The 25,582-nt window shown below is 34.9% G+C and overlaps 1 protein-coding gene across 1 annotated transcript in view; it reads right to left on the bottom strand.

The window, feature by feature from the left end:
• The window catches only part of LOC106133800 (transcriptional repressor scratch 2-like), a 46,985-nt gene extending 24,224 nt beyond the window's left edge, over positions 1–22,761 (bottom strand). The window contains exon 1 of the mRNA XM_060953806.1: positions 22,587–22,761. Within this exon, the coding sequence (XP_060809789.1) occupies positions 22,587–22,761 (175 nt within the window). The remainder of the gene's footprint in view (positions 1–22,586) is intronic.
• Between the last annotated feature and the right edge of the window lie 2,821 nt (positions 22,762–25,582).

Genomic DNA, 25,582 nt, shown 5'->3' on the forward strand with positions numbered 1-25,582 from the left:
TTTGTTTCCCAGGCTCGCCCCGAACAAGTTTTAAGCTTTGATTAAACTAGACCACGCAAATTTAGAGCAAATATTGGTGATTGGATTCATAAGTAAATTCGAGAAGAGGAGATGGTCCCTTGTCTAAATGTTTTCAATCCTGTTAACATTTTGAAGTTGGAAGTTTGAGGATTTGCGTCTTCTTCCGTGGAAGCCTTTGTGCGATGCTAAGTGGTACCGTTCGATTCATCGACACAAATTTAAGATATTTATCGTAGTGAATTAACCTGTTTCTTACTAATCAGATCGAAGTCGTCTCCGCCACCAAGATTGATAAAACATCTTTTTTTCTCGAACTTTAACCAGGTAGATTACATGCAAATTACTAGTTTCTACCTTACAAGTACAAAGTAGGTACAAATTACTTTTCACAATATTAGTTCAGCCAATAAAGCAATTACGATACGAATAAGCTGAGAAAAACAGTGAGCTGAAAACAAAGTGCCGTGTGGTTCCCGGCACCAATACAAAAAATAATAGGACCACTCCATCTCTTTCCCATGGATGTTGTAAAAGGCGACTAAGGGATAGGGTTACAAACTAGGGATTCTTTTTTAGGCGATGGGTTAGCAACCTGTCTCTATTTTAATCTCAATTCTATAATTAAGCCAAATAGCTTAACGTGGCTCTGTCTACCCCGCAAGGAGTATAGACGTGACCACATGTATGTATGTATGAAAACAAAGAATATACACTACGAAAAGTCCAACAATTTATAAACTAACAAAATTTCATCGTAACAAAGAATTTGTTCATTCCATTGAGATTAGGAGGTTAGCGTTTTTGCCGCCCGTGATTTATTCACAATTTGACGGGAAAACAATGCAAAAAAAAAAAAAATGCGCCGCCGATGAAGGTAGTTTTCCGTTTTGTCCGGTGTTACAATGAACAGCTGTCGATCAAGTTCGTTAAAATGAAGTGCATTCAGTGCACACTGCAACTGGCAATAGCCTGAAGCCACCACGGAACTATGGCCACGGCGGTCGCTCAAATATTTACAATCCCGATTGCTCCACAAATTTAGACAATGTGACGAATTAATTTAACGCGTTAATGTAAAACGTTTCAGAATACTTGCAATCCAATTCGTTGGTCATTATAAACGTTTATTTGAGTTTGCTTTAGATGAGCATTGATTTTAATTAGTTTTATTAATGAGTATTGCCGCCGCAGGGTGAATACAGGCCGGTACAATCGGTCAAGATGAACTCTTTGTCTCAAGATATACCTTCTGTTAACTTCATGCAGCGAAAATTATATTGTTTAACTTCATTCAAGAGACGGTTCCTTAATGTATTCGTAAGAGATCTGCGGGTTTTTTTTTGGACTCCGTAAAAGGGGAAGAAAAAGTATTGATCATTGGCTCTATCTAAACCTAACTGATGAAGACATGATTGTATGTATGTATGAAATGAAGACTTCAAATGAAAGACTAATCACACAGTAACTAACTGAAAATTATTGTCAGCACTACACGGACTTCCGTGTACTACTACAGAGACAATAAGCCGGTGTCAATTTTTTGATTTTATCACAGAGAACTGCACGCCCGCATGCCTATTGCAGATTTATTTTGTTTGTTCTGTGGGCTCTACACGAATTCCGAAAATCCGGTTTGTTGCAAACTGTGGAATGTTCATTTAAAATTTTATTTGTTTCGTAAAATAAACGAGTGGCGAAGTACCGAAATTCGCAATGAATAATTCTGCTGATACAGTGTTACGATATTTACAATGAAATCCTCGAATTGGTAAATGAACATTTTGATTTTTATTGATAAAATATTTATTTCACATTTGAATGTAGGAATTATAGCAAAATTGGTTTTTCTTTGGTTTAACTGAACAAGTTTTTATGTCATCTAGAATAACTTTCAAATTATGAAAGTTTTCTGAAGTCATTTACCTTGTTTAAATTCCGACTTTTAACGACAAGTTTTTTTTACTACTATTCATATATTAGAAAACTTTTACGTATAGGAAAGAGACGCTTTTAATATAATTGATAATCTTGACTAATTGGAAAAATAGGTCAACTACATTTTGACTTCAAAGAAGCTATGCTTGTAAGCTCAACCCAAGATGACTACCAACCTGGGTAATCTTTCTTCCCAGCAAGCAGCGGATTGCAGTGAATTCAATTATAGATCGATTCCGAGTATATTATTTCAATGTTCATTTTTAAACGTTTAAAAGATGACTGGTAAAAAGGAAGTAAGTAATTGTTTTACTTAAAAGTTAAAGCGACTGTGGGTTTTTTCTGCATACATGTGTCAAATTTCAGTGATTTTTGCTAAGTGGTTTTATATAATAACCGATTAGAGTAGTTAGTCATATTTATTGAGAAAATGCAAAGATTTAACATATTTTCTAGCGGCAGGTACAGGTACCATAAACGGTAAGTGCTAAAACTTTTATGGAAACAGATACCTAATTATAATCAATTGATATAAAACATAATATCACTTTTACGAAGTTAATAGAACCGAAGACTCGAAGGCTTTGGCTGGTTGGTCTAGTAATGGAATTGAGGTTCAGATTCAGAGGCAGCGAAACCGCCGAGCTTGCATGAAGAGAGTTATGAATGTGGATGAAGCGAAGGAAGTATGCAGAGATCGTGGCAAGTGGAATCATGTAGTCACTGCCTACCCCTCCGGGAAAAAGGCGTGATTTTATGTATGTATGTATGTATTCAGAGACAGGCCGCTGGCAAGGCGCCTCAAAGAAATGCCCAAGTTTTAAACCTTTACCTGCATATACTTGTAAAATCACAATTACGAGCATAAACGTACAAATACTTAATTATAATAGACCTCTATTGTTTATGATCTACACGCTAATAATGTTGTTAGACACAGATGATCCAATTTTACACTGAGATTGGCGCTGGCCTGGTCGAAAACCAATTTATCTGCTAGTAGACAATTTAATCCCTATTCACTCCTCACACGCAAGCTAACTGAGTTAAGCTAACTAACTAGGTTTCGATCGCGACACGACTTAGCCCCGTCAAAGTTTCAGTTATGATTGAACACAACCACTAGTGACCAATTTAGTTTCCTCCTTCCCTGAGGGATGATATGTCGTGTGAACAAACAGGGTAACATAATAACGTTCGATTTTCATCACAGTAATTCATTATATTATTTCACTTTTAAGAGTTCTTTGACTATAAAACATTTAAGAGTTGTAACTGGCGTTAATAAAAAAAACATTTATCTTATAGTTAAAAGAAAAAGATTTCTGGATCACCCGTTAGTTTGAATGGTAAATATCCCTAGCCTTTCAATCCGTTCTGCACGCGAAAATGGCATACCTACAAAAAACGAAACTACGAATAATCTTACGTAATTTACGTTAGCTTAGTAATAACATCCTTACGTGAAATAACATTTTCAACTTAATTCTCATTCATAAAATGAAACAATGGTTGGTATAATATTATATTGTAGTACTCAGGTATTACTGCCACGCTGAATGCAATAGGTAGTATTTACAGAAACCATTAACTAGTAGAAACAGTTTCTTAAGAAAGTTTTCGAGTTAACGTACACCAACTACAGTTCTACAAGTTTTATTATAGAAATCGTACTAATAAAAATTCTTATGATTTTAATGTACATGTTTTAATTGACAAGTATGTTGTTATAACGCGAACTTTAGTAATTAATCAGTAGCATTTACTTTTATATCTTATTTGCACTACATCATTATAGTAATTGCAATTAGTACATTAAAATACTTGTAACGTGTTTCATACTTTCTTTTTTATATAATGGTAACTCACGTAAAAAATACTGAAAGACTTTAAAATAGAGGTACTTTCATTGGAATAACTCACATCTAACGGCGAAGCTGCGTCCGCAATCTAGTACAAAAATGAACAAAATTATTAATATACCCACGTCCTAAAGTGAAATCTAAATTATCGTGGCGCACCATAGTTAGAGCACTATTCACGCCAAATTTAGCTTTTGTCAGATTCGCAAATTCAACTGTAATTACCGAGAGAAATGTCCAATTACTAGTTGTCCACGAAGCGACGCCATTGTCCAAGTATAGGGGAATTACACAGCTGCTATAGTTCAGAGTTCACGGGATTACTCTTGTTTTAAGCTCTGGTATTGTTTTGATTTTGAGCTCTCATTTTCCATTTCAAGTAATATTATATGAATTAGCCAATTTACTTTAAATAACGCATAGGTTCTTATAGGGATATAAAGACGGAGTTGCGATAACCGAATAATAATTGTATTGTAAAATACCTAGACATAAATTAAAATTTCAAAAGTACATTATTTAAATCTTTTTACTTAAACGTAAACGTCATTAAAATTAGTTTTTCTTTTAATATACACAATTTCGGAGTGAGAGAAAAAAGTTGATGTCTAATTTTTAAGTTGACAACTGGTGCAGCTTCCATGTAAAAGATTAAATAACTGAATACTTTGAATTAATTCAATTTCATATATGAAATGAATTACCGATTCAACGAGTAAGCAAATATTGTGATTGAACCATGTTTACCTTTAGTCTGACAGTTTACTTAAACCCGATTGTTTAAATAGGTACACAGTTTTAATTGTAACACCCACACGAGCCGCCAGCAATTAATTCAGCAACAGGGATTATTAAATTACGCGATACTAGTTGTGACTCCGGGCTTCCACGCTGATGTAAATTTTTGTGATACGAGTATTTTTTCGGTGATAAATTTTGGTGTGATGTATTGAAACGTCGGACGTGAAGGGTACGTCGCGTAAAAAGGGTGATGCACAGGTTAAATTTTCAGGCATGTAGCGATCACTGTGTATCTGAGTAAATGTACGTTAATTAAGCATTTTAGTGGCTGGAAATTACTTCGCCCATAGAATCTCTATTGCAGTGTAAATGCTGCCAGTTTTCTGGAGGTGTTGGAATCTATATTTTATTTGGAAATATTAAGTTTATCGATTATTTATTATAAGTATATTGAATTTGTAAGTATATGTATAGAGTTTGTTAAAATACTCGTATTAATTCTATTTATTTGATTAACTATAAGAAAGAAAATTATTTTGGCCTGACATTAACGAAAACAATACTTATTGTATTTTATAAGAAGTTGGTAAAGTTTATAAGACCTCTCAAAAACGAAGCCCTTTGGGTGACTAAGAGGATTACTATTCAATAGACCGCCTTCGGAGTTAAAGTCGTTTACCCGAATGGATATTTTGAGGATGAACGCGCCGTTGCTTTGTCAAAGTCTTGGGTTTGACTCCCACGTCAAGTAAATATTCGTACCCTTGCTTCTTCAAGCATTGTATATATAATGTTGTGTAAAAAAATATGTTTCTGCAATTTAACAAATTTTTTGTTACACCACTTTAATTAACGTCGACAAAAACTAAAATTAAGGCAATCACACGTGCTGTTTTAATACTAACTGTATTAACGGACAATATAGAACGAGCTTTATCCTATAACGGGCTCTCAGCTGCGTGTGAATTCAGCTTAATTGGAAGGTCGTGTAATCAAATGAAATTCTTTAAAAGCCCATGTGCGCCGGGAAACCAGTAAAATGGGAACTCCACGGTACGAAATAAAAAAAGGACCGTACGTCTGTGGTTTTATTTATAAGAGTAAGCGGTGGCTAATATAATTGGGATTCTTCTTGATGGTGGGCGGAAACCTGCGTCACTATTCCAATCTCACAGCTGAACGTGACCTATCAGTCTTTTCAAGTTGGCTCTGATTACCCCGTTAAGGATAAAGACGTGATCATATCGTATATATGTATATGATCGTATGAGTAAGCGATTGCACCGCTTGGAGTGAGAGAGTGTGTATTTAGAGAAATAAAATTCTTTATCTAATGAGGGGATCAATACATTAAATAAATAGTCACGCTGTTTCCGACAGGGCTAGGCAGAGACTACATTCCCACTGGGACGAGGTCCAATATCTATCTACCCTTCCAAACATACAAACCCTTATATACATTTTACGCCGTAACTTCTTACGGGGTAGACTGAGCCACAACTCAAAACTAGACGGCAATTTTTAGCTCATAGCTTTACGATGGAACTGATATTATGATAGTGCCAAATAAATGCTAGTAATAAATTATTTAATGCCAAGACCAAGACTGTACTAAGTGCACACATTACAGTAACAGTCAAACAAACCGCGGTTTTATATGTGTAAAGTCCTTTTAAACGAGTTGTTAACCCTTTTTCTGTTTAGTGGAACCTTTTTCGAGATAACGGACTTTGAACGATGCTGTGCCATTTTATATCGTGCACCAACATTCTTGCCGTAGAGAAATGCCAAACATTTTTGCGTATTTGAGTCGCCTATCACGATAAAATAACGTTATATTGTGAACTGAAACTATGTTATTTTCTACGGTATTTGATCTAAAGTTTTCTCTTTCAAATTTTATTTTATAGAAGCTCCAACACGCGAATTTAGCGCCACGTATAAGCGCGAATTTAGAGCCTTAAGAATACAGATTTTTCACAAATGCCACGTTAGCTATAGTTTTTACCGGACAGAAAAGTACGTCCTTGTCCATACTTTTAATTGATTGAATTGGATTAATTGAATTGATTCAGTAGATAACGCCTGAAGTGGCAACAAACTAATGAACTCACTTTCGCGTTCATAATATAAGATACCGTTAGTAAATATCAAATTGTTAAATTGCACCAAAGCCGTATAGTTGTAGCTTAGCTGTTACAATTTGCCGGTAACAATAACGGTACCAAAATTTAAGTGACGTAACACAAATTTTGCTGGTTTGGTTGAAAGCAGTTAGGGCTGCCAGTCGTCCGGCTAAAATTTGCACTGTCCGGCCTAATTGGCTTTTGTTAGGCTTTTTATAATCGAAACTAAAAGCAATGTGTATTTTCAATTTGATTTAATTTGAATTTAAACAGAACTTCATGTAAATGTACGGAATATGTATGAAACTTAAGAAAAATCGTAATAATGCAGCGTGTCCGACCTTTTTTAGCAAAATGTTGGGCCAAACTCACAGGTCTGTCCGGCCATTTGGTATGGTGACCTACATTTTTTGGTTGTATAAACATGAAATCGCGCCATTTTTTCGGCGGGGTAGGCAAACTACATTTTTGCCATGATACCTGCATTTTCATGCAAGCTCGTCGGTTTCAAGGTCAAGACCTTAACTTTTGCTAAAACGTGCTAGTTTTCTCACACTACCAAAAGTCCGTACAAACTATGGTAAGCGAATGTTTATATCTGAAGGAGCACAATTATTTAACAAACTACCCCAAGATATTAAAAAAATGGTTTCATTCAATTTATTTAAAACAAAGCTTTCTGAACACATTTATAAAAATATGTAATTAAGTACTAAATTTAAGTTAATGAACCAATGACTTGTGCAATTTTACCTCAATAGTCTTTTTTGTGATAATATTCGTATACAGTATAGGCAGTGCAAATGATAAAACTTATTTTAAGTATATTGTAGATTCTCAGCTAAGTGACTATATAGGTCTTATTGAGAAATAAAGATCTTTGAACTTTAAACGTTTCCGATTTGATTGTAGTCATATGTAGGTACATGGTATCACTTACACAATCATTATAAATGTAATAAGGTAGATGTTAAAAACTAGAAAATATTTTCTTCAAACATTTACCTTCTATATTTTCACTTTCTGTCGAAAACCCTAATATTTTAATAAGGCTTGGTACAAACATAATAAGCCTTTACAAGACGTCTAGTCAGGCCTTGACTAACGCTATCTGAACACTTCATCAAGCGATATTAATCACTGCGTTATCAATGATATTAAGATCTATACGCTTAATTAAGGAGCTTAGTTAACATCCATAACAATATTATATATGCGGGAGTCTGTCTGTCTTATTGGTATGTTTTCAGGGCTAAACTGCTGAATCTGTTCAAACATTGATCGATCATAAAAATAATATTATTATAATTAATACCTTTTTTAAGGAAAATCCCAACAAATATTTCACAGTAGGTAAATTATTATGATTTTTTATTTTATTTTATAAGCTTTTAAACTTAGGACTTACCTATCAATATTTTTAAGATTCTTGGCTCTATCTACCCCGCGAGGGATATATGTATTTTTAATAACATGCTTTAATAATGTGCTTCTAAAAATTTTGAAACCTGTTGTCAAAAATAATAAGTAGATAAATTATCAATTATGTTGATCTAAAGAAAAAAAAGGAACGTTTTTTCGTATAAATAAATGGTGATCTTCATTCTTAGTTTCTATTTGTAGGTGTAGTTTCACACGTCTGGTCCCAAGTGTTGCTTCCATAGAACGGCACGCGCCCTGCTCCCCTTTGCTTTGACTCCTCGTTCACACTTGTATAGCAGCTGAGAACTATAGCCTTTCAGGGTCCTTACTCCGGGTAACAATAGCGTGAAACGAGAAAGAAACAAATGGAAATAGGAAAGTTACCACTGGTAAAATAGAGTAGTGTGCTAGTTAAAAACGGGAAGAGTATTTTGATGTCTTCTTTACAAAAAAATTACTTATTTTAGTCATTCTTCAAAAATATAATTTAAATAAAGTGTGATGCTCAAAAACATATATATTTCATGAATGAAGCAACCAACTATTTAGAAAATAATAATTGTATATGTAGTATTTAGGTATTTAAAAGTATGCAGGGATCTTGGTTAGTGGAAAGTCTCTACCTACCCGTCCGGGAAAGAGACGTGATTTCATGTATAAACGAGTATGTTTTAAATATTCCTAATATCGTTCAGTTAGTATCACATGACACAAGTGTTAGAGAACTAACTTGAACTAACTATTAGTTCAAGCAAAGATCTTAAACTAACTTTTGGCCTCGCTCAATCTGAGTGATTTGATATTGACTCTAAAGCTTGAACTACTTTAAAGACGTATTCCATATAGAGTTAGCAAAGTTTTAACAGCCGGCTGCACCCGCCTGTTACCACCGGATCGGGTACTTGTGATGCAGATGCACCAGCTGTTAGAAGTCAACTTGTCCGTTCTAACCACTGAATGAATTGAACATCATTTTAACGGGATCTGTACTAGGCATATACGAGTGAGTCTTAAGACTCACTCAATGACTAAATTATTATTTAATTAAATTGAAATAAATTTATTTTATTCGCAATCAAAAGGGATTAAAAGGAGAATTTCTTAAAAAGAGATAGAGAGAAAAAAATTCTTAAAAAGGGAGAAAAAGGAAAACCGATAATATATTATTTTCATCAAATTAAATGAAAATGTTAACGTACACACTAGCAAATAAAAATAAAAGCATAGAAAACGTAGGATTGGAAGACGCTCCACTTAACTCCACCATAAAATATAAGAAAAATTAAAAATAATTTTCCTTAATTTTTTTTTATCGTACGGCTGATAAAAATATTTAAGAGGTAATTACCAATTTTTTAACCTAAAATTTTTAACTGTTATATAAAGTAGGATAATTGCTAGTTATGAATTTTACATTTTAGGATACAACATGCTGAAAATTAAATTGTTTGCAAATTATATTTTAAGAATTAACTTTCCGGTCTGACCTACGGTAATGTTTAGTCTCTTAATTAATTTAAAAGATAATGGTTCCTTTTAGCTGTAATCTGATCATAATTCAAAACTGAATAAATAAGATAATTAAATTTCCACGATTTTCACTTTCAGTCGGCTTACAAAACAATGGTAGGTACCTACGTAACGTTCTTGTCGTTTAGAATAGGACCCCTTAAAGAGCTCTGTATTCTGCACCGTCCTTAGATGTCTACTAAGTAAAGGGATTACGTGAAGTGAACCGAGGAAGAATTAGTACCGCTTAGTATGCGGGGAAATGCTTGGCTAAAACATCTTACACAACCGTCATTATACCGCCATTAAAAAAAAATATATTTAAAAAGAAATGTTTCAATTATTTTTTGTCTGTGATCTCTTGATTGTGTCAGACGTATGCGTATAGGATAACCGAAAGTTATTTATTTTCTTTTAATGAGGGTTAAACCACGATGTTTAAGAAATGTATATTTACATGCGATCTTAAACTCTGATACTTCACAAATATCAAATATAAATGTACCTATTTCAATTATAAAACAACTTTTAAAGAGGTTAACTAAATTAAAGTAAAACGATCTTCAACGATTTTTTAAACTGCAATAAAAATGGAAAATCTTTATACAATGAACATAAAAAAATATTTATTAGTAAAGTTATTTATTTAATACATTTTATAAGCGCGAATTCTGAATAGTAAACTTAAGAACATTATCGTATCATGTATCCCAAACTATAATATGTTTTATCCGTTAATTCTTTAATTTGTGTTTGGCCCAACGAAGGCGTCGCACGGTCGCTATATTTCACTTACAAGATATCCTTCTTACTTAATTCTGCGCTTATCTTTAGCGGCGAATAATCTGTGTTTGTTCCGGGGTAATTATTTAGTTTTTGATCAGATTATAGCCACCAAAACATTAGCTATTTCCCGAGACTTCGTTTTAAAGAGAAAAATAATATACCAGATAAATCACACAGATTAAGTTAGGCACAAAATAAGTATACTAAATTCTATAATAAATATTTGTATAAGTATTCAAGAACCACGCTAATCAGAAAAATTTCGTTTTTTCATGACCTGTTCGGAGATTGAACCACTGCACCATACTGACGATCAAAATAAAACATCTATAGGTAGGAATGTATAAACAAAATTTCTCATTAAACTAATCATAAATCTTCGTCAGGAAAAGAGAGAAATTCGTTATTTTGTGATTACTTTATTAAGTTTATCAACTTTCCCTCTATCAATGTAAACGAGTTTAGTTCGCTATACAGTAGTTGCCAATCAAAAATAAAAACAATTTCAATTTGATTCGCGAGTTAAATCCCTTACGTTGAACAAACTGGAATTCGACAGTGAGCGGAATTGTCGAGTCAGTAGCAGTGTGGTAAACATTTGGGGTGAAAGCTTCGGAATTCGGAAGCTCGGCCGGCCGCCGTCAAACTTTCTGTTTGTGTTTGTTTTGTGATAGACTGACAGCTCTATCTATAGTTATTAACGTTTCTGTTCTGTGCATCGATACTAATCCTTTATATTAATTCGGCTTCATATATTAACAGGTTTGCATATTTCTGGCACCAATAATTTTTTGTGAAATCTATGGAATAAAACACACGATCAAATATAATGATTGAGGTTTGACCGAATTTGAGAAAGGGTAATACCAGACTTTACAAGTGCCTTTATTTAAGATTATGCCTATAGGCAGAGCCGCGGAAAAAAGCTAGTTAACTGATTGAATCGCTGCCAACAGTACCTATAGAGATTAAACGTTTACACCAATGAATATTTATATATATTTATGACACATATATACTGTTCCCTCATCCTGTGTTTCATTTATGATTACACAGATTTGCTTATTATTCTAAAATTGTATGTTATTGAGAATTTTATTAAGTATTTGTCATACAACGTTCAAATCACAAACAAAAGTAAAATTGAACATAAAAGGGGCCTTAAATTTCAAATATGAGGTAACCTTAAATTATATTTATAACTATGCTATTTAGAATGTCAACCCACAACCAAGAAGTACATATTACAATACTAAAAGTACCGTAATACTTCACGAAAGCTTAATCCAACTAAAAGGACTAGCGCTAGAGATTATACAGGAAAAACCTTGAATAAAATCGTGGAAGCTGCTGGTCTGACAATCGCAATCCCCTGCTAGAACGTTCTCGGTGTAAAAAGATAATTGAAAAATCTGACGGAAAGAAAATAACACTCCGGATCGTTCTAAATTAAATTTGAAACATTTTTTTTTTATCATTTTCATACCAACTGTTGGCGGACTAGTTTTATATTTTGTGGGAAATTGAATTGAAAATTGGTTTTCGCTTCTTGGTTTCATAAAGTTATTACATTACCTGGTCTTTTATAAACGACATGCGACCTTCCCTTTTTCCGTTGGAGAAAACTGCATTGCATAATCCAAGTCTGCATCATTGAGATATTACCACAAGTAGATAGATAAACAATAGCGGTGAAAAATTAGTTTTTTATCTGTATACTTACTTGGGAACTGTTTATAATTGTAACTTTGCTTTAAACCGGGGATCGAAGTGAGGTCATGAGTTTCTGTAGCACTTAACTAAACAGGCCGACTTAGCGGGATTAGTTCCAAGGCACGCTGAATGAAAATTTTATGAAAGGTTTTATATCCCTCGCTAGTTCGACTAATACCACGGCGCGATGTAAATCGCTGCTTCTATGCAAATCCGTTTTCAACTCGACGAAAGCTCACCTCAACTTGGGACAAAACAAAACTGTATAGTGTTACTGTACTTTTAATTTACTCATTATAAAAAGTAAGTTAAGTAGATGACTATTTATAAACAATTCACTTAAACTATAAAAATAATGGAATTATTTTAACTCGGTTTTCTGACATGCTAGTAGGAGGCGATAAAAAGAATAAGATCGTTTACCTTTGACAATCAACATGTAACGTTTGAATCTCGTCTGACCTTGTGCGGAGGTCATGGAGGTCGAAAGTTTGGTCAAAGTCATATTCGTACTAGGGCTCAACTGGAATAATTGGATTCAGCGAATATTTTCTTAATTTGTAACAAAATACAAACAAAAAATAGATTGAGCTAATCACAATGTACTACCACTGTACTATCACTACGTTCAAGGTTTAAAAAATATGGAAACATATTTTTCCTTTACCGGACATCCGACGCAGAACCAAAAAGGCCATCGCAGAACCTAAACTAGCTCGGATCACAGTTTCAAAGCACTGAAAATTCCCTCTCGATTCCATTTTGGCCGTTCGCGGCCAAACATTTTCCGCGAACGCCACTAATTTCTGTGGACACGCGAATTTCCGGCCGGATTCTGTTTGCGGGACGCACACAAAGCATTACCTGCGTGTCGGCAGCGGCGTGTTTGTCTCGTCTGGTACACACGTCTAATTACTAGAGCAAATGTAACAGTTGCATTCATAGTTCGGAGTAATGTCTGTAGATATTAATTGGGAGATAGATTAACTGATTGATATATCAACGAATAGCGCAGACCACTGGGTTTGAGTTGATATTAAAATGTGGCACGTAGGTGCACTAAAAAGTATTTTACGAAATTCCCACGTAAAGCTACAATTTACAAATTACGTAATGCGACAATAATGTTAGATATTGCGGTGCCTAAATTTATCGTGCTTGAATGACTTACGAAATAGCTTAATTTAGAAATTAAGATTCAGAGATAGTCACAAACTCTTGAAGCAGGACATTTCTTCTTTGTCACCCATAGCCCTAACTATATATGCTAGGTACAATATGCGGTACAACCAATGCTCGCTGAAGTGAATACAACTTCACTCATAAGACGTCAGAGGAATATTTGCAGAGTACACCCGACTTCCTTCAACATACACATGTGAAATTATTGAATGTGTACCTCAATGCGGTACAGTTCCCGGTTTTAATATTTACTCATACGAGTATAAATGTGAAATTCGAAACAGTGCAACAGAACCGTGTTCAGGAACGTTAATTTCGGAACGAAAGAGGAAAATATTTGTGGAAAATATAAACGAAATAATCTGATATTTTAAATAGGAACTCGTTTTTTTAGAGTAAATGATTTAATGGTAAAATTTGGAAATAAAATAATGAATCAGCAATCTTTGTTGCCTTTAATAAATTGATTGATTTGTAGCGGGAACGATGATTATGGCTCGACTGCCACCAAAGGGAGGATCTTCCGCCGAGATAGGTGTAATGCCTGGGAGTTTGTATATATGTATATATACTGCAATCCGTGAAAACCTTGCTTGCGCGATTTAGACTATTCGCTGTTTTTGACTGATAGCGTCGCGTGATTGGTTGTTGTGACTTGTGGCTAAGAGATGTCGCCACAGATTGATATTCGGTGGTATTTTCTGTACTGTAAAAGTATTAATAAACAAAAGACACGTTCTAAATCGATATTTATGCTTATAAGCTTAATATTAAACTAAGTGCCTTGTGGTTCCCGGCACCAATACAAAAAAGAATAGGACCACTCCATCTCTTTCCCATGGATGTCGTAAAAGGCGACTAAGGGATAGGTTTATAAACTTGGGATTCTTCTTTTAGGCGACAGGCTAGCAACCTGTCACTATTTGAATCTCAATTCCATCATAAAGCCAAACAGCTGAAAGTGGCCTATCAGTCTCTGTCAACCCCGCAAGGGATATAGACGTGACCATGTGTATGTATGTAGTGCCTTATTTGGTGTGAAGTCCTCGTTAAATAATCTAGTTAGTAGCAGTCTCCCTTCTGAATCAAAGCTCAAAGCACAAGTAGATAAAACTTCATTTAAGAATTAATTAAATCTTCATTTAGAATTTACTTAAGCAATAGTTTTAATTATTAAATTTGTTAAATTTATTTTAACTTTCAAAAGCAAACTTTAAAGAAAGTTCTCGGAAGTCAAAGAGAAAAAGAAAAGCGGAACTTGGCTAATATAATCTCGGCGCCGACGGTGAAAACGGATCCGCCTATTGTTCTAGAGCCGACCTTTGTGTAACCGCATACAAATCCTTGTGATTCCACAGATCTGAGGTAACTCATCTCATGTAAATAGCTCAAAGTCGCGATGGAGAGATTTTCTGCAAAAATCAACGCGCGTATCAACTATGCTGGATTATTTATTTTTTTAGCAGCAAGCTCTGCTGAGAAAGTGGATAGAAAAATACACATACATTGTAAAGTCTCGATGCATTGCATACACAGGTCAATGTCAAGAATGTCAATGTCACTAGTCTCGAAAAATAATGATGCGTTGCTAGCAGATTCTCAAAAGAAGAATGTAGTTCAAAAGCCTTTGCTTTAATTGGCTTTAACAATCTGCGTGGGATAAAGAGCAGCTGGGATAAAAAAGAAATTCACTAACCCTTTTACAATTTAAGTCTCAGTTAAATTTAAGTCAAACCTCGTATGATAATCGCCCGAACACCGTGAATGGATTTTAATACAAATATGAAAGAAAAAAAATATATATTTAAATACCATCATATCTGCTACATAAATACATAGTCACGGAGGGGTAGGCAGTAATTACATATTTTAATTTGGCACTATCCGTGCATATTTCTTCACTTCATCCATAATTAATTCAGACGAAATCACAGATATAAGTGAAATTGAATTTTTATTTTCTTATTGTCATATAGAAATATGACAAGAGTAATTCAGAATTTTAGCCGATGTGATGTTAGATTAATTACTGTTACTAAACCGCCAAATTAGAGCGGTCAGCCGCGCGTCTCCCGCCTATAGTTGGTCCATTAAAACTCATGCATATATTTAAAAGGTTAAGATCTGTTGCTGACCATGATATTATTAAACTAATATATTTGAGTTTATGTCAATCAGTAATCTGCTACTGTATAGTGGTATGGGGTGGAGCTCCAAAAACTTTTATATTAAAACTAGAAAGAGCTCAACGAGCCATTCTAAAAATAGCATATAGTCGTCCCAGAAGATACCCAACTAAAAAACTTTATTCAGAGTGTCAGCTCCTTAGCGTGCGTCAATTGTATATATCAGCAACTATTCTACGTTTTCACAAAAATGCCATGAAATTAGCAAGAAAATTCTATAGAGGTTACAGATGGGACTATCCAAAAATCAAAACAGTCTTCGCGCGTAGGTCATTCAAATTTATGGGTCCATACCTATATAAGAAAATTTACAGGGTGGATAAGACCATTGTCAAAATGACTAAATTAAGATGTAGACGTACTGTATGCAAGTGGTTAATGACTAAAAACTACAATGAGACGGAGAACTTGTTACTTAATGTCATATGAAATTATGCATTAAAAAAAAAAAAAAAAAAAAAAAAAAAAAAAAAAAAAAAAAAAAAAAATATATATATATTTTATGTATAATATATATAATGTATAAAACATATGTTTAATATATATAATATATATTTTAAATATTTGCATGTTGTTATGTATATATGTATTACATGTATTTCTAATGTATATATTTATATTTATTGTGTTTATTTATTTATTTATTACAATTATATGTAAGAATACTTTACAATTACTATTTAACGTACGCTCTCATCCACAAAAAACACAAATTAAAATTGTTTAATAAATTTAAGGGGAAGACACTGGTCGCCACGACACAGGGAATCCTAGTGTGACGGTCAGTGCAACTGTTGTAGAAAACTCTGTATTTTTTGTACTGAATAAAACATTTTTCATTTTTCATTTTCATTATGAAAATTAATTTTCAATTATCCTGAGTTAATATAGTTTAGAGCTAATTTTAAAAGAAGACTTGTGATAATAAACAATATGATTCTAGAGTGAGATTTAATGTTGGAAGAGATTTCTTTTGCTAATATGTAGCAAACTACTAATGGTTATATAGGAACTGTTATAATGAACATAAATAAGTTCAAGATTTGGCGTATTTATGTAATCCGTCCAATAAATTTTTCTCGATCGTGTCATTTTACGCGCCGCGCGTGTCTTATGTTTTACTCAGTGATAGTAAATTTTCAAGATCAATTCAAAAGCCAGGTCGATCCAACATAAAAACAGTATCTAGTTTAAATTTCTGTTTTGTATTTTTATCAACAGATAGGGTTCTATCAGAAACAACATGATGGGTAAGTATTGTACGAATGTACGTAGGTACACTACATATAGTTTTGTTAGGTAGGGTGGCATTATGTTGGGTTCAGCTGCGGACGGCTCTCTTGGCTCGCGTCCAACTGGCCCCTACACAAACTCAGCCTATATAGCTGTAGATGTATGTTAAGGGATACCTAGGCGGCAAGAAATGTCGACTTTCTTAAAGCAACGATACAACTTTTATAACCTAGTAATAAATACTACCAAACTTCAAGCTTAGGTAGATGTAGACTAACTAATTTTATTTTATGTTATAAATCATAGTTATCACCATCCGAGAACTATTTTTGTGCAGAATACTCGCGTACTAAGTAGACTTCTTTTTAATAGTAATTGTATAATATGACGTCAAATTGGTGTAAGTAAAAAATTAAACCCACAGGCAAGCACTAGTTAACCGTAATTTAATTCTTTATGCGCATGCGTTGTGCGTGACGCATTTTTTTTATTGTGGGTGGTGATTCTTTTAGCTCAAGTCTAAATTATCTTGCTTTTATCGCTAGATTCTTTCTTATTATATTGAATTCTTGATTGATTGTAGCTTTTTTCTTTTAAGATCGTGGGATCGTCATAAGATTCCAAGTGACAAGTTAAAGGTGTTAAATAATTTACCAATAATTTTTCGATCGTCTGCCTCCTAACTCGCCTTGCGAGTTGAGTATTACCAGTTGTCAAATTCTATTTATACAAAAATTTATACAATTTTGTGATTTAAAAGTCTAGCGTATGATTAATTAATTCACTTTAATACATTCATGACCCTTCTCCCTATTTTACCCACTTCGAGAACAATGGCCTCCATTCCAAATAACTGGATATGGGATGGATTCGTAATATTCTATAGTGTCTCCTAGGTTTCTCACATGATGTTATGTTTTTAAAAATTGAATCGGCATAAAATATTTTAAACATTGTCAATAACATCCCTAAAAATATCCGTAAGCATTAAATATTTCCGATGCACAAAAGTGAAAGCCATCAGACTGTATGTAATCCGTTACCCTCATTCAATTACCACAGTATGACATGAGCGATCCAATTGGCGGAAATTCATAGCGGAGCGGAGCGATGATATAGTACACCAATCAATGTTATCCTATACGATCTCACACATGACTGATTTTATGAATGCTTTATTTGTCGCTGGCAGGAACGAATTGCGAAATAAAATACTACTGTTATTACTACTTACTAGGCAACTATTATAACGGTGAAATGCACAGGTTTACAACGTTTATTTGGCCTTGTGTCTGTTGATAAGTGGTTCTGATAACCTATGACCTGACCTCTAACCTTATAACTATATGTTTACTCGCCTGAGATTTAATCTTTTTTGAGAATATTTCGAAACCAATATTAGTGCATAACTGCTACTTTTACCAATGTTATTCATTTATTTACCAAATCATCATTCGTTCCTACAAATTTTAGTACTTTCTAGTTAACTCTTAGATCAAACTAATTCTATGCATATAATATTATTACGAGTATAACATCGTAAAAGCTTTGTACGTCGTCAGCTCTTTTTTTTATTCATGTTAAAATTTCATAATTTTAACTCCATGCAATGTAGAAATTGAGTAGCTACCTTCCACCCTGATTTGAATATTAATAGGTTACACATTCATGATAGCACTTTGAGCTAAGACTTATTATAGGATATCATACAGGATATCTTGATCGGAGAGGGTTTAAGTTTCATGCTTCGATTAACCAAACATTGAACTCTCTACGAGTACAATGGCAAAATCCTTCTTGAACTATCGAGATCCGTATTATCCGACCATACCAAACTTCCAGGTGATATTTCCGATATTTCGATAATGCAAATGCGATCCATTTTAGGAATTTTTTTGGTACATATTCGGGTTTATTTATTCATGTCTTCTTAATTTAATCTTATTTCATAATTTTTATTGTAACAATCATTACATGTTCAAATATGATGTATTTTTACAGCGAATAATTTTAGTCTTTATGCGTATTGCTAAACACCTGCTAATACGAGTATAATAATAATTATATATACGCATATTATTATTATCATAATATGCGAATAAATACTTTATTAACAGCAACTCTCTAGATTCAATTTAGGTAACTATTACAACAAAAAGAAATCATATCACCATTGAGAACAATCTCCGAAAAGAGCTGTTTTCAATACAACCGAAAACTCGCTATTACAATTATAATTATGGAGTGCAATAATTTATAACCGCAAATATGTAAATTCTGTGTCATAAAATCAATCACTTTGTCATGTCGAAATGACGTAATCCTCGGAGTTGGCTCCGAAACTATGCACCGATATTCGGTGTTATGTAACAGTTATTCGACGGGAACTGTTACTTTGATTGACTATGAACATTGTTCCCGATATTGAAAGGGCAAATTTGTGACGTGTGGCGCCCAGCACTTTGGATTAACACTCTATGGTTATCGCGAGATGTCTGGTTAGAAAGATGAAAGCAACTTTCACCTAGTGCAACAGCCGTGCATATTGGGGCAGGTTTCTGTGACAGGTTAACAGGAGTCATCCCAGTCAAGAGTTTCAAAAAAGGTGAAAGATAAACATCCCTACATCTGTAAGTCTGAACGAGATTGTGGGAGAAAATAACGGTAAGTTGGTAAGACCACAACGAAGTAATGTCGCTCTTATGAACAGCCGCATTCTTCGTCCTCTGCGGCCAGTTGCAATGCCAAATTATATAACAGCGGGTTTATGTCTCCTTATCGAAAGCCATTAGGGTTACGCCTTTGCCCGCAACGGTTAATTTGGAGAGTCACCCGTTGGCCGCTCTGACTCCAGTCCTTGGAAATAAGTTGCAGATTCAGTCGTGATTTGGCTGCACATGGTGGCAGCCATAGCAACAGGAATGTGGAGATAATCAGCACACCCTACCATTGCACTGCATTTGGTATCGGCCTAATTTAGTAGGTTCGCAGGTGTTACGGGTATTCACTAGACTTTCCACACAAGGGCAGACGGGAGTTTCTTTGCTTGGGTAGCTCCCAAATTCAATTAACATAATGTTTTATATTTCTTTTAATAATGTACGTGTTCTCCTACTTATTTAACTTATCTATGTTGGTATAACGACTATAGAGTTATATCAGACCATAAACCAAAAATAATTAATATACACCATAAAAATATATTTTACCGTCTCTCGTTATGGTGAATTTATCGCATTTGCTGTCCTAAAATGCATGTGACGACGTTCATATAATTTATTCATAAAGACAGTTCATTCTACTCAGACTAGCTTTCGCCCCGACTGCTTTCGCGTGCTACGTTGGGCATCGGATGCGAACTATACTTTTGTTTCCTGGACGAAAAATGGTTCCCTATTCTCCAAATAGACTTATGTTTATAGTCAATTCTTTTTAGATTTAAACTTGGTTTTTCTCGCATAAAGGTATAATCGTTAATTACCCACACTGTGCACTTTAACCCATCTCTTACTACATTATCTTTTTTTCGGTAGCATTAAATCCACAGTTTATACAAAAAAAATATGTTGAACGATAGACACAAAATCTATTTTCTCACGCTCAAAAGATCGTCAGAATATACAATTTGATTTCGTGAATCTGTTCCGATCGGGAGCGATGTGCCGTATAGTAGAAATTGTATAAGATGCGAGTGCCGTAAATTGACTATCACGCTAAAAGCGAAGCTTTTTATTTAAACAGTTTTGTTTATACGAGCAGCGTGGCATTCACGGTGAATTCCTGACAATTACTCCATTTGTAGCAATTGAGCGTTTTATTGTAGCACGGTAACTGTGCAATTGTTAAAAAAAATCAATGAATAGTTTTGTTTTTCGATGTTTCGAAATTTGATTAAGAATCGTGGTCGATTCCAGGCGCGCAGCTTATCCAGAGAGCTGATGAAACAACCAGGACTAACCCCAGGAGGAAGAAGAAAAAAAGATGTGTTTTTCGTGTATGTACTATTATTCAGGTGCATCCTCCTTGGAGACGAGGTCAGGGTCCGTCCAGGTCCACATTCTAGGACTGCGAAAGTCAGATCGTCACTGCCGTCTGACCTCTGTGACCATGGTAAACGAACTAAGCTAGTATTAGAATAGTTCGTTATTGTGTATAGATAGGTATTTAACCAGCTCAAAAAATGAGGTTTCGCTATTCGATTCAGGCTTATTATACTCATGTATCTACGTATTATCAGACTAATTTCACCGAATAGCTGCAATATCTTTCACTATATATATCAGGCCTTTCTAGGTGACCTTAGTGTCGTAGGTGAGGTGATAAATGGAATAATTAATTGACTTAACAGGCCCTCAATTTGTACAAATTCTCTGAACCTATTGAGCGAGGTATCAATATAATGGGCAATGAAAGCCCATAATGATATTGAATCGTTATATAAAATGAAATTAACTTATGAAATAGGCACTTTCAATAAATAATAATAATACATTGAATGTCAACGTGGGCTATCAGTCTTTTCGAGACTGTTGTCTCTGTCTACCCAGCAAAGGGATTATTGATTATTTGTATTAATACATGTAAAACATGCTTTTGCCCCGGGCTTTACTCTCAAGGATATTTCCAAAATGTGGCCTCTATTTGATCTAGGATACCAAATTATTTTCATAAAAAAACAAATAGATAGACAGATTTTGCATTTATAATATAGATGGATTTAGTGTTTCCAATTTTACATTTTACTTTTTTCGTGTACCCCAACGAAACTAAAATGATAATCGTTATGTCTGTCTGTTCCTTTTTGTTTTCGCTACTTTCCGAATAAACCGATAATTTTGCAGCAATTTTATCTAATACCATCGTAGAGGGATCGTGGCAAGTGGAAAGATGAAGTCTCTGCCTACACCTTCGGGTATGAGATGTAATTTTATGTTTGCTTTTCTTCGAATTTTATGTAAATATGTAAATAAACCTACATATTTCTTTTGATATCTAAACGTGTTTTCGGGAAGAAACTATAAGAACGCGGGCGGACGTTATTTTTGCGCAAATAGTGCTGTCAGCCTTCTTCGGCAGGCATATTTGCAGATTTTTTTTTGCTTTTTATATTTTTTTCCAATAGGTAAGTACGTGTCGAATTGTTTTATTTTCTAAACAAATCGAAATTAAAAGTTGGTAAATATTACAACTTAGTTTGAGCTTGTACGTTGTACCCACTTATTTTAATTTGGTTTCGTAATTACTTAAATAGGAAATAAACCTTTTCAAATGAATTGCATTTTTACTAGTTTTTTAGTGCCGCCTTGTCAGTATGGTGTTATTGTGTATAAGTATATTTCTAATTAAAATTATTGAAGTACAAACGAAGAGTTCAAACATGTTATTGAAGATTGTCGTAACATTTTAATAACTTACCACGATGACATGATATTGATATAATTAAATGCATTTAATAATGATTAAAATCATGTTACTTGACTAGATAGCTATGACAACTATAAAAAAAAATATTTAACTGTGCAATGAGTATGAGTTTCAAAAAATATCACTATTTGGTCAAGAACATGATTTTATTTACAAATAAAACTCGCATGCGCATAACATAATGTAAATTGATTGAAATTCGCAAAATATAAGGCAGTCGCATCGTCCGCATCACGTTTCAGTCTTAATCTAAAAAGCTGATGATCTTGATCGATAGTACTGACCTTGAAGTAAAGAAGAGAAGCATTAAACCGAAGTTTCGCAATTTGAATACGTCGAGTTGTTTGGCCGACCGCGCCACGTGCGGGCGGGCGGTTGTATTCAAAACATGAAATGTTGCTAGAAGGAGATGAAGGATAGATGTTTATGGGAGTAATGTGACTTACCGTTGTAGAGGAGCGTGGGCTCGGGGTCCCTCGGCGAAGGGCCCGGCGCGGTGGCAGCGGGCGCGGGGCTGCCGCCGCGCCCCTCGCCAACAACGTCGATCTCCTCCTCCGACTCATCGGCCAGCTCCGCCGTGGGGGCCGCCTTCCACTTCTTGGCCATGAGGCAGCGCGGCATGGCGGTGCCGGCATCAGCCCCAGCGCGACCGCATCAGCGAAAGACAGACGAACAGAGAAAGAGAGAGAGTAGAAAGAGCGGCGCCCCGGGCGAGCGGCTGTGCTGATCGCGTCCTCTTGCGTTTGTGGGAGTCGAGGGGCTGTCGCGTTGTATTTATGTGCCTAGGGGGGTGCGCGCGCACCCGCTTCGATCGATGGGGGGTTGGCACGCCGCGCAAACTTTGCTCGACAACTTGAAACACTTGCCGAAGCGGGCCCCACACACGAGCAACCAGTGGGGCCGACGCGACGCCGACCCACACCGACTACACATTGCACATTCTGTTGCATGCCAATTGTTTACAACTTTTTTTTCTTGTCATATATTTTTTAAGAAAAATGTCTATTGAACTCCTGAAGTTACTCGAGCAATAACTGATATAACCATATCGGCATTTAATTGTAGGAAAAAGAGGCAGGAAATTAAATTATTATGTAAACAACAAAACCAAAGCCTCAGTCAAGAAGGGACTTCTGTATTGTTTCTTAAACTTTCGCACCGTAACTAAACAACTAAATACGACTACATTTTTATACTGAATTGATAAGCCGATATAAAAAAAACCTTATAACAATGTTGCATTTAAAAGAAACCAACCATTAAGTTTTCAGTTTAAACAAATAACTTAATATCAGGAAAAAAGTCAAATTTACACAAAAATATATTGAAACGAAAGTTTTCGGTCTAATTCATAAGTTTATAGATAATATTTCTGAAAAGATATATATATTTTTACATTTAAAGTCGTACTGCAATCTCTAAAAGTTTTAAACTTACACCACAACAAAAACAATGCGGACGAGATAACGCGTCCGTAACTTAGCATTTTATTCGGTGGATGTGGTTGCTCCAACCAAAAGAATCCTCACGGGTTTGTGAGTGCGCGTTATCAATTTATTTTCAGTTTATTTATTTTTTATACATACATATGGTCACATCTATCTCCCTTGCGGGGTAGACAGAGCCAACAGTCTTGAAAAGACTGAATGGCCACGTTCAGCTATTTGGCTTAACGATAGAATTGAGATTCAACTAGTGACACGTTGCTAGCCCATCGCCTAAAAAAGAATCCCAAGTTTGTAAGCCTATCCCTTTTTATTTTTTATTATTTGCGACATCTAAGTCAATCACAGGAAAGGCTATATAATCGGGAGTCTTCTTTTAGGCGATAGGCTAACAACAGCTACAGTCTTTTCAAGACTGTTGGCTCTGTCTACCCCGTAAAGGAAAAGACGTCAATAAATGTATGTATATATGTAGGTACGCATTATTCTTTCCTATAGAGATATTTTGCGGTAAGTTGGCTTTTGCTATCGAGAGCTATTGAAGTCGCCCGAAGCCGGTAGACTCAGAAGACAAGTGTACTTCACGGTACCTGCTAGTGACCAACGTTGGAATAAAACCGAGCTTCCTTAGCCGACGACTGCTATAGCCTTTTCCTTCTTAATTGCAGGTTTATTATAAAAAATGCATTCATTGGCACAGTTAATAAAAGTATGAATTTGTGCCGTGCGATTGCCCAAACTTAAAAAGCTTTCGTCTTTTTCTAGTGGATCCGTTACGAGACGAATAATTGAATTAGCACCTAGTTTATACTATAGCACTTAGGGCATCAACCTCGTGCTGGATGGTCCGACCCAGATAACCTATTCTTCAATATAAATTAGCTTACCAACAATCGGCTGGTGATCATCATTATTTACATACAATCATATAATCACGTCTATATCCCTTGCGGGGTAGACGGAGCCAACAGTCTTGAAAAGACTGATAGGCCACGTCCAGCTATTTGGCTTAATGATAAAATTGAGATCCAACTAGTGACAGGTTGCTAGCCCATCGCCTAAAAGAAGAATCCCAAGTTAATAAGCCCATCCCTTAGTCGCCTTTTACGAAATCCATGGGAACGAGATGGAGTGGTCCTATTCTTTTTTTTATTGGTGCCGGGAACCACACTAAAATCACGAATAGAATGAGGAATGCATCCATTCGTTTGATAATAGAAAATCCGAAGTCTTGGAAAGACAATAGCGTGCCGGTTCTCACAATAACACACGCATAACATAAAATATTTCCATGCATGATACGTCACGGGAAGGGATAAAAGTCACATTACGAGGAAAGTTTCAGGAATGAACGTTGATGGATGTCGAAATAGCGGAAGACCAAAGAAAAGATCGATGAGTGTGTGAAAACCCTCGGAAATACGAACATAAAAAAGGCGGTCAAGTGCGCGTTTCGCTCGCGTGGTGTGAATTGCGTTTTCGGATTCGCCGCAAACTGTACGCCCGTATTGGTATGATCAAAAGCAATCAATGTTCATTCACATTTTCACAGTAATTTTCGGTAACAATTTCCAAAAATATATACATATTTTCGCTTTTTAATAAACTTTGGCTGAGCTATTCCGGTCTGCTGTTTTTTGCTTCGTTGTTGGTACAAACATACATACTTTTTAATACTATAATCACGCTTCTTTCCCAGAGGAGTAGGCAGCAACTACTAATTTTAACCTGCCACAATCGGTACACACTTTCGCATAAACTTGTATAATAATAAAAAAATAATATTCACATTCGTCGGAAATTCGTTTATAATTTTACCTAACCAACAAATTATTTTATCCTTAAGTACGTTTTTTTATAAAAATTGTATTTTCGCTTTAAAACAAAACTAATGACCTAATTTTGATGATATTTGGCACAAAGACAAGGACTACTTTAGAAATTACATAGGCTTATTTTTCAAATAAATCAAAAGGACCGAAGCACCGCGCTAAAGC

This window comes from Amyelois transitella, chromosome Z, assembly GCF_032362555.1.
Source record: "Amyelois transitella isolate CPQ chromosome Z, ilAmyTran1.1, whole genome shotgun sequence".
Lineage (NCBI taxonomy): Eukaryota > Metazoa > Arthropoda > Insecta > Lepidoptera > Pyralidae > Amyelois > Amyelois transitella.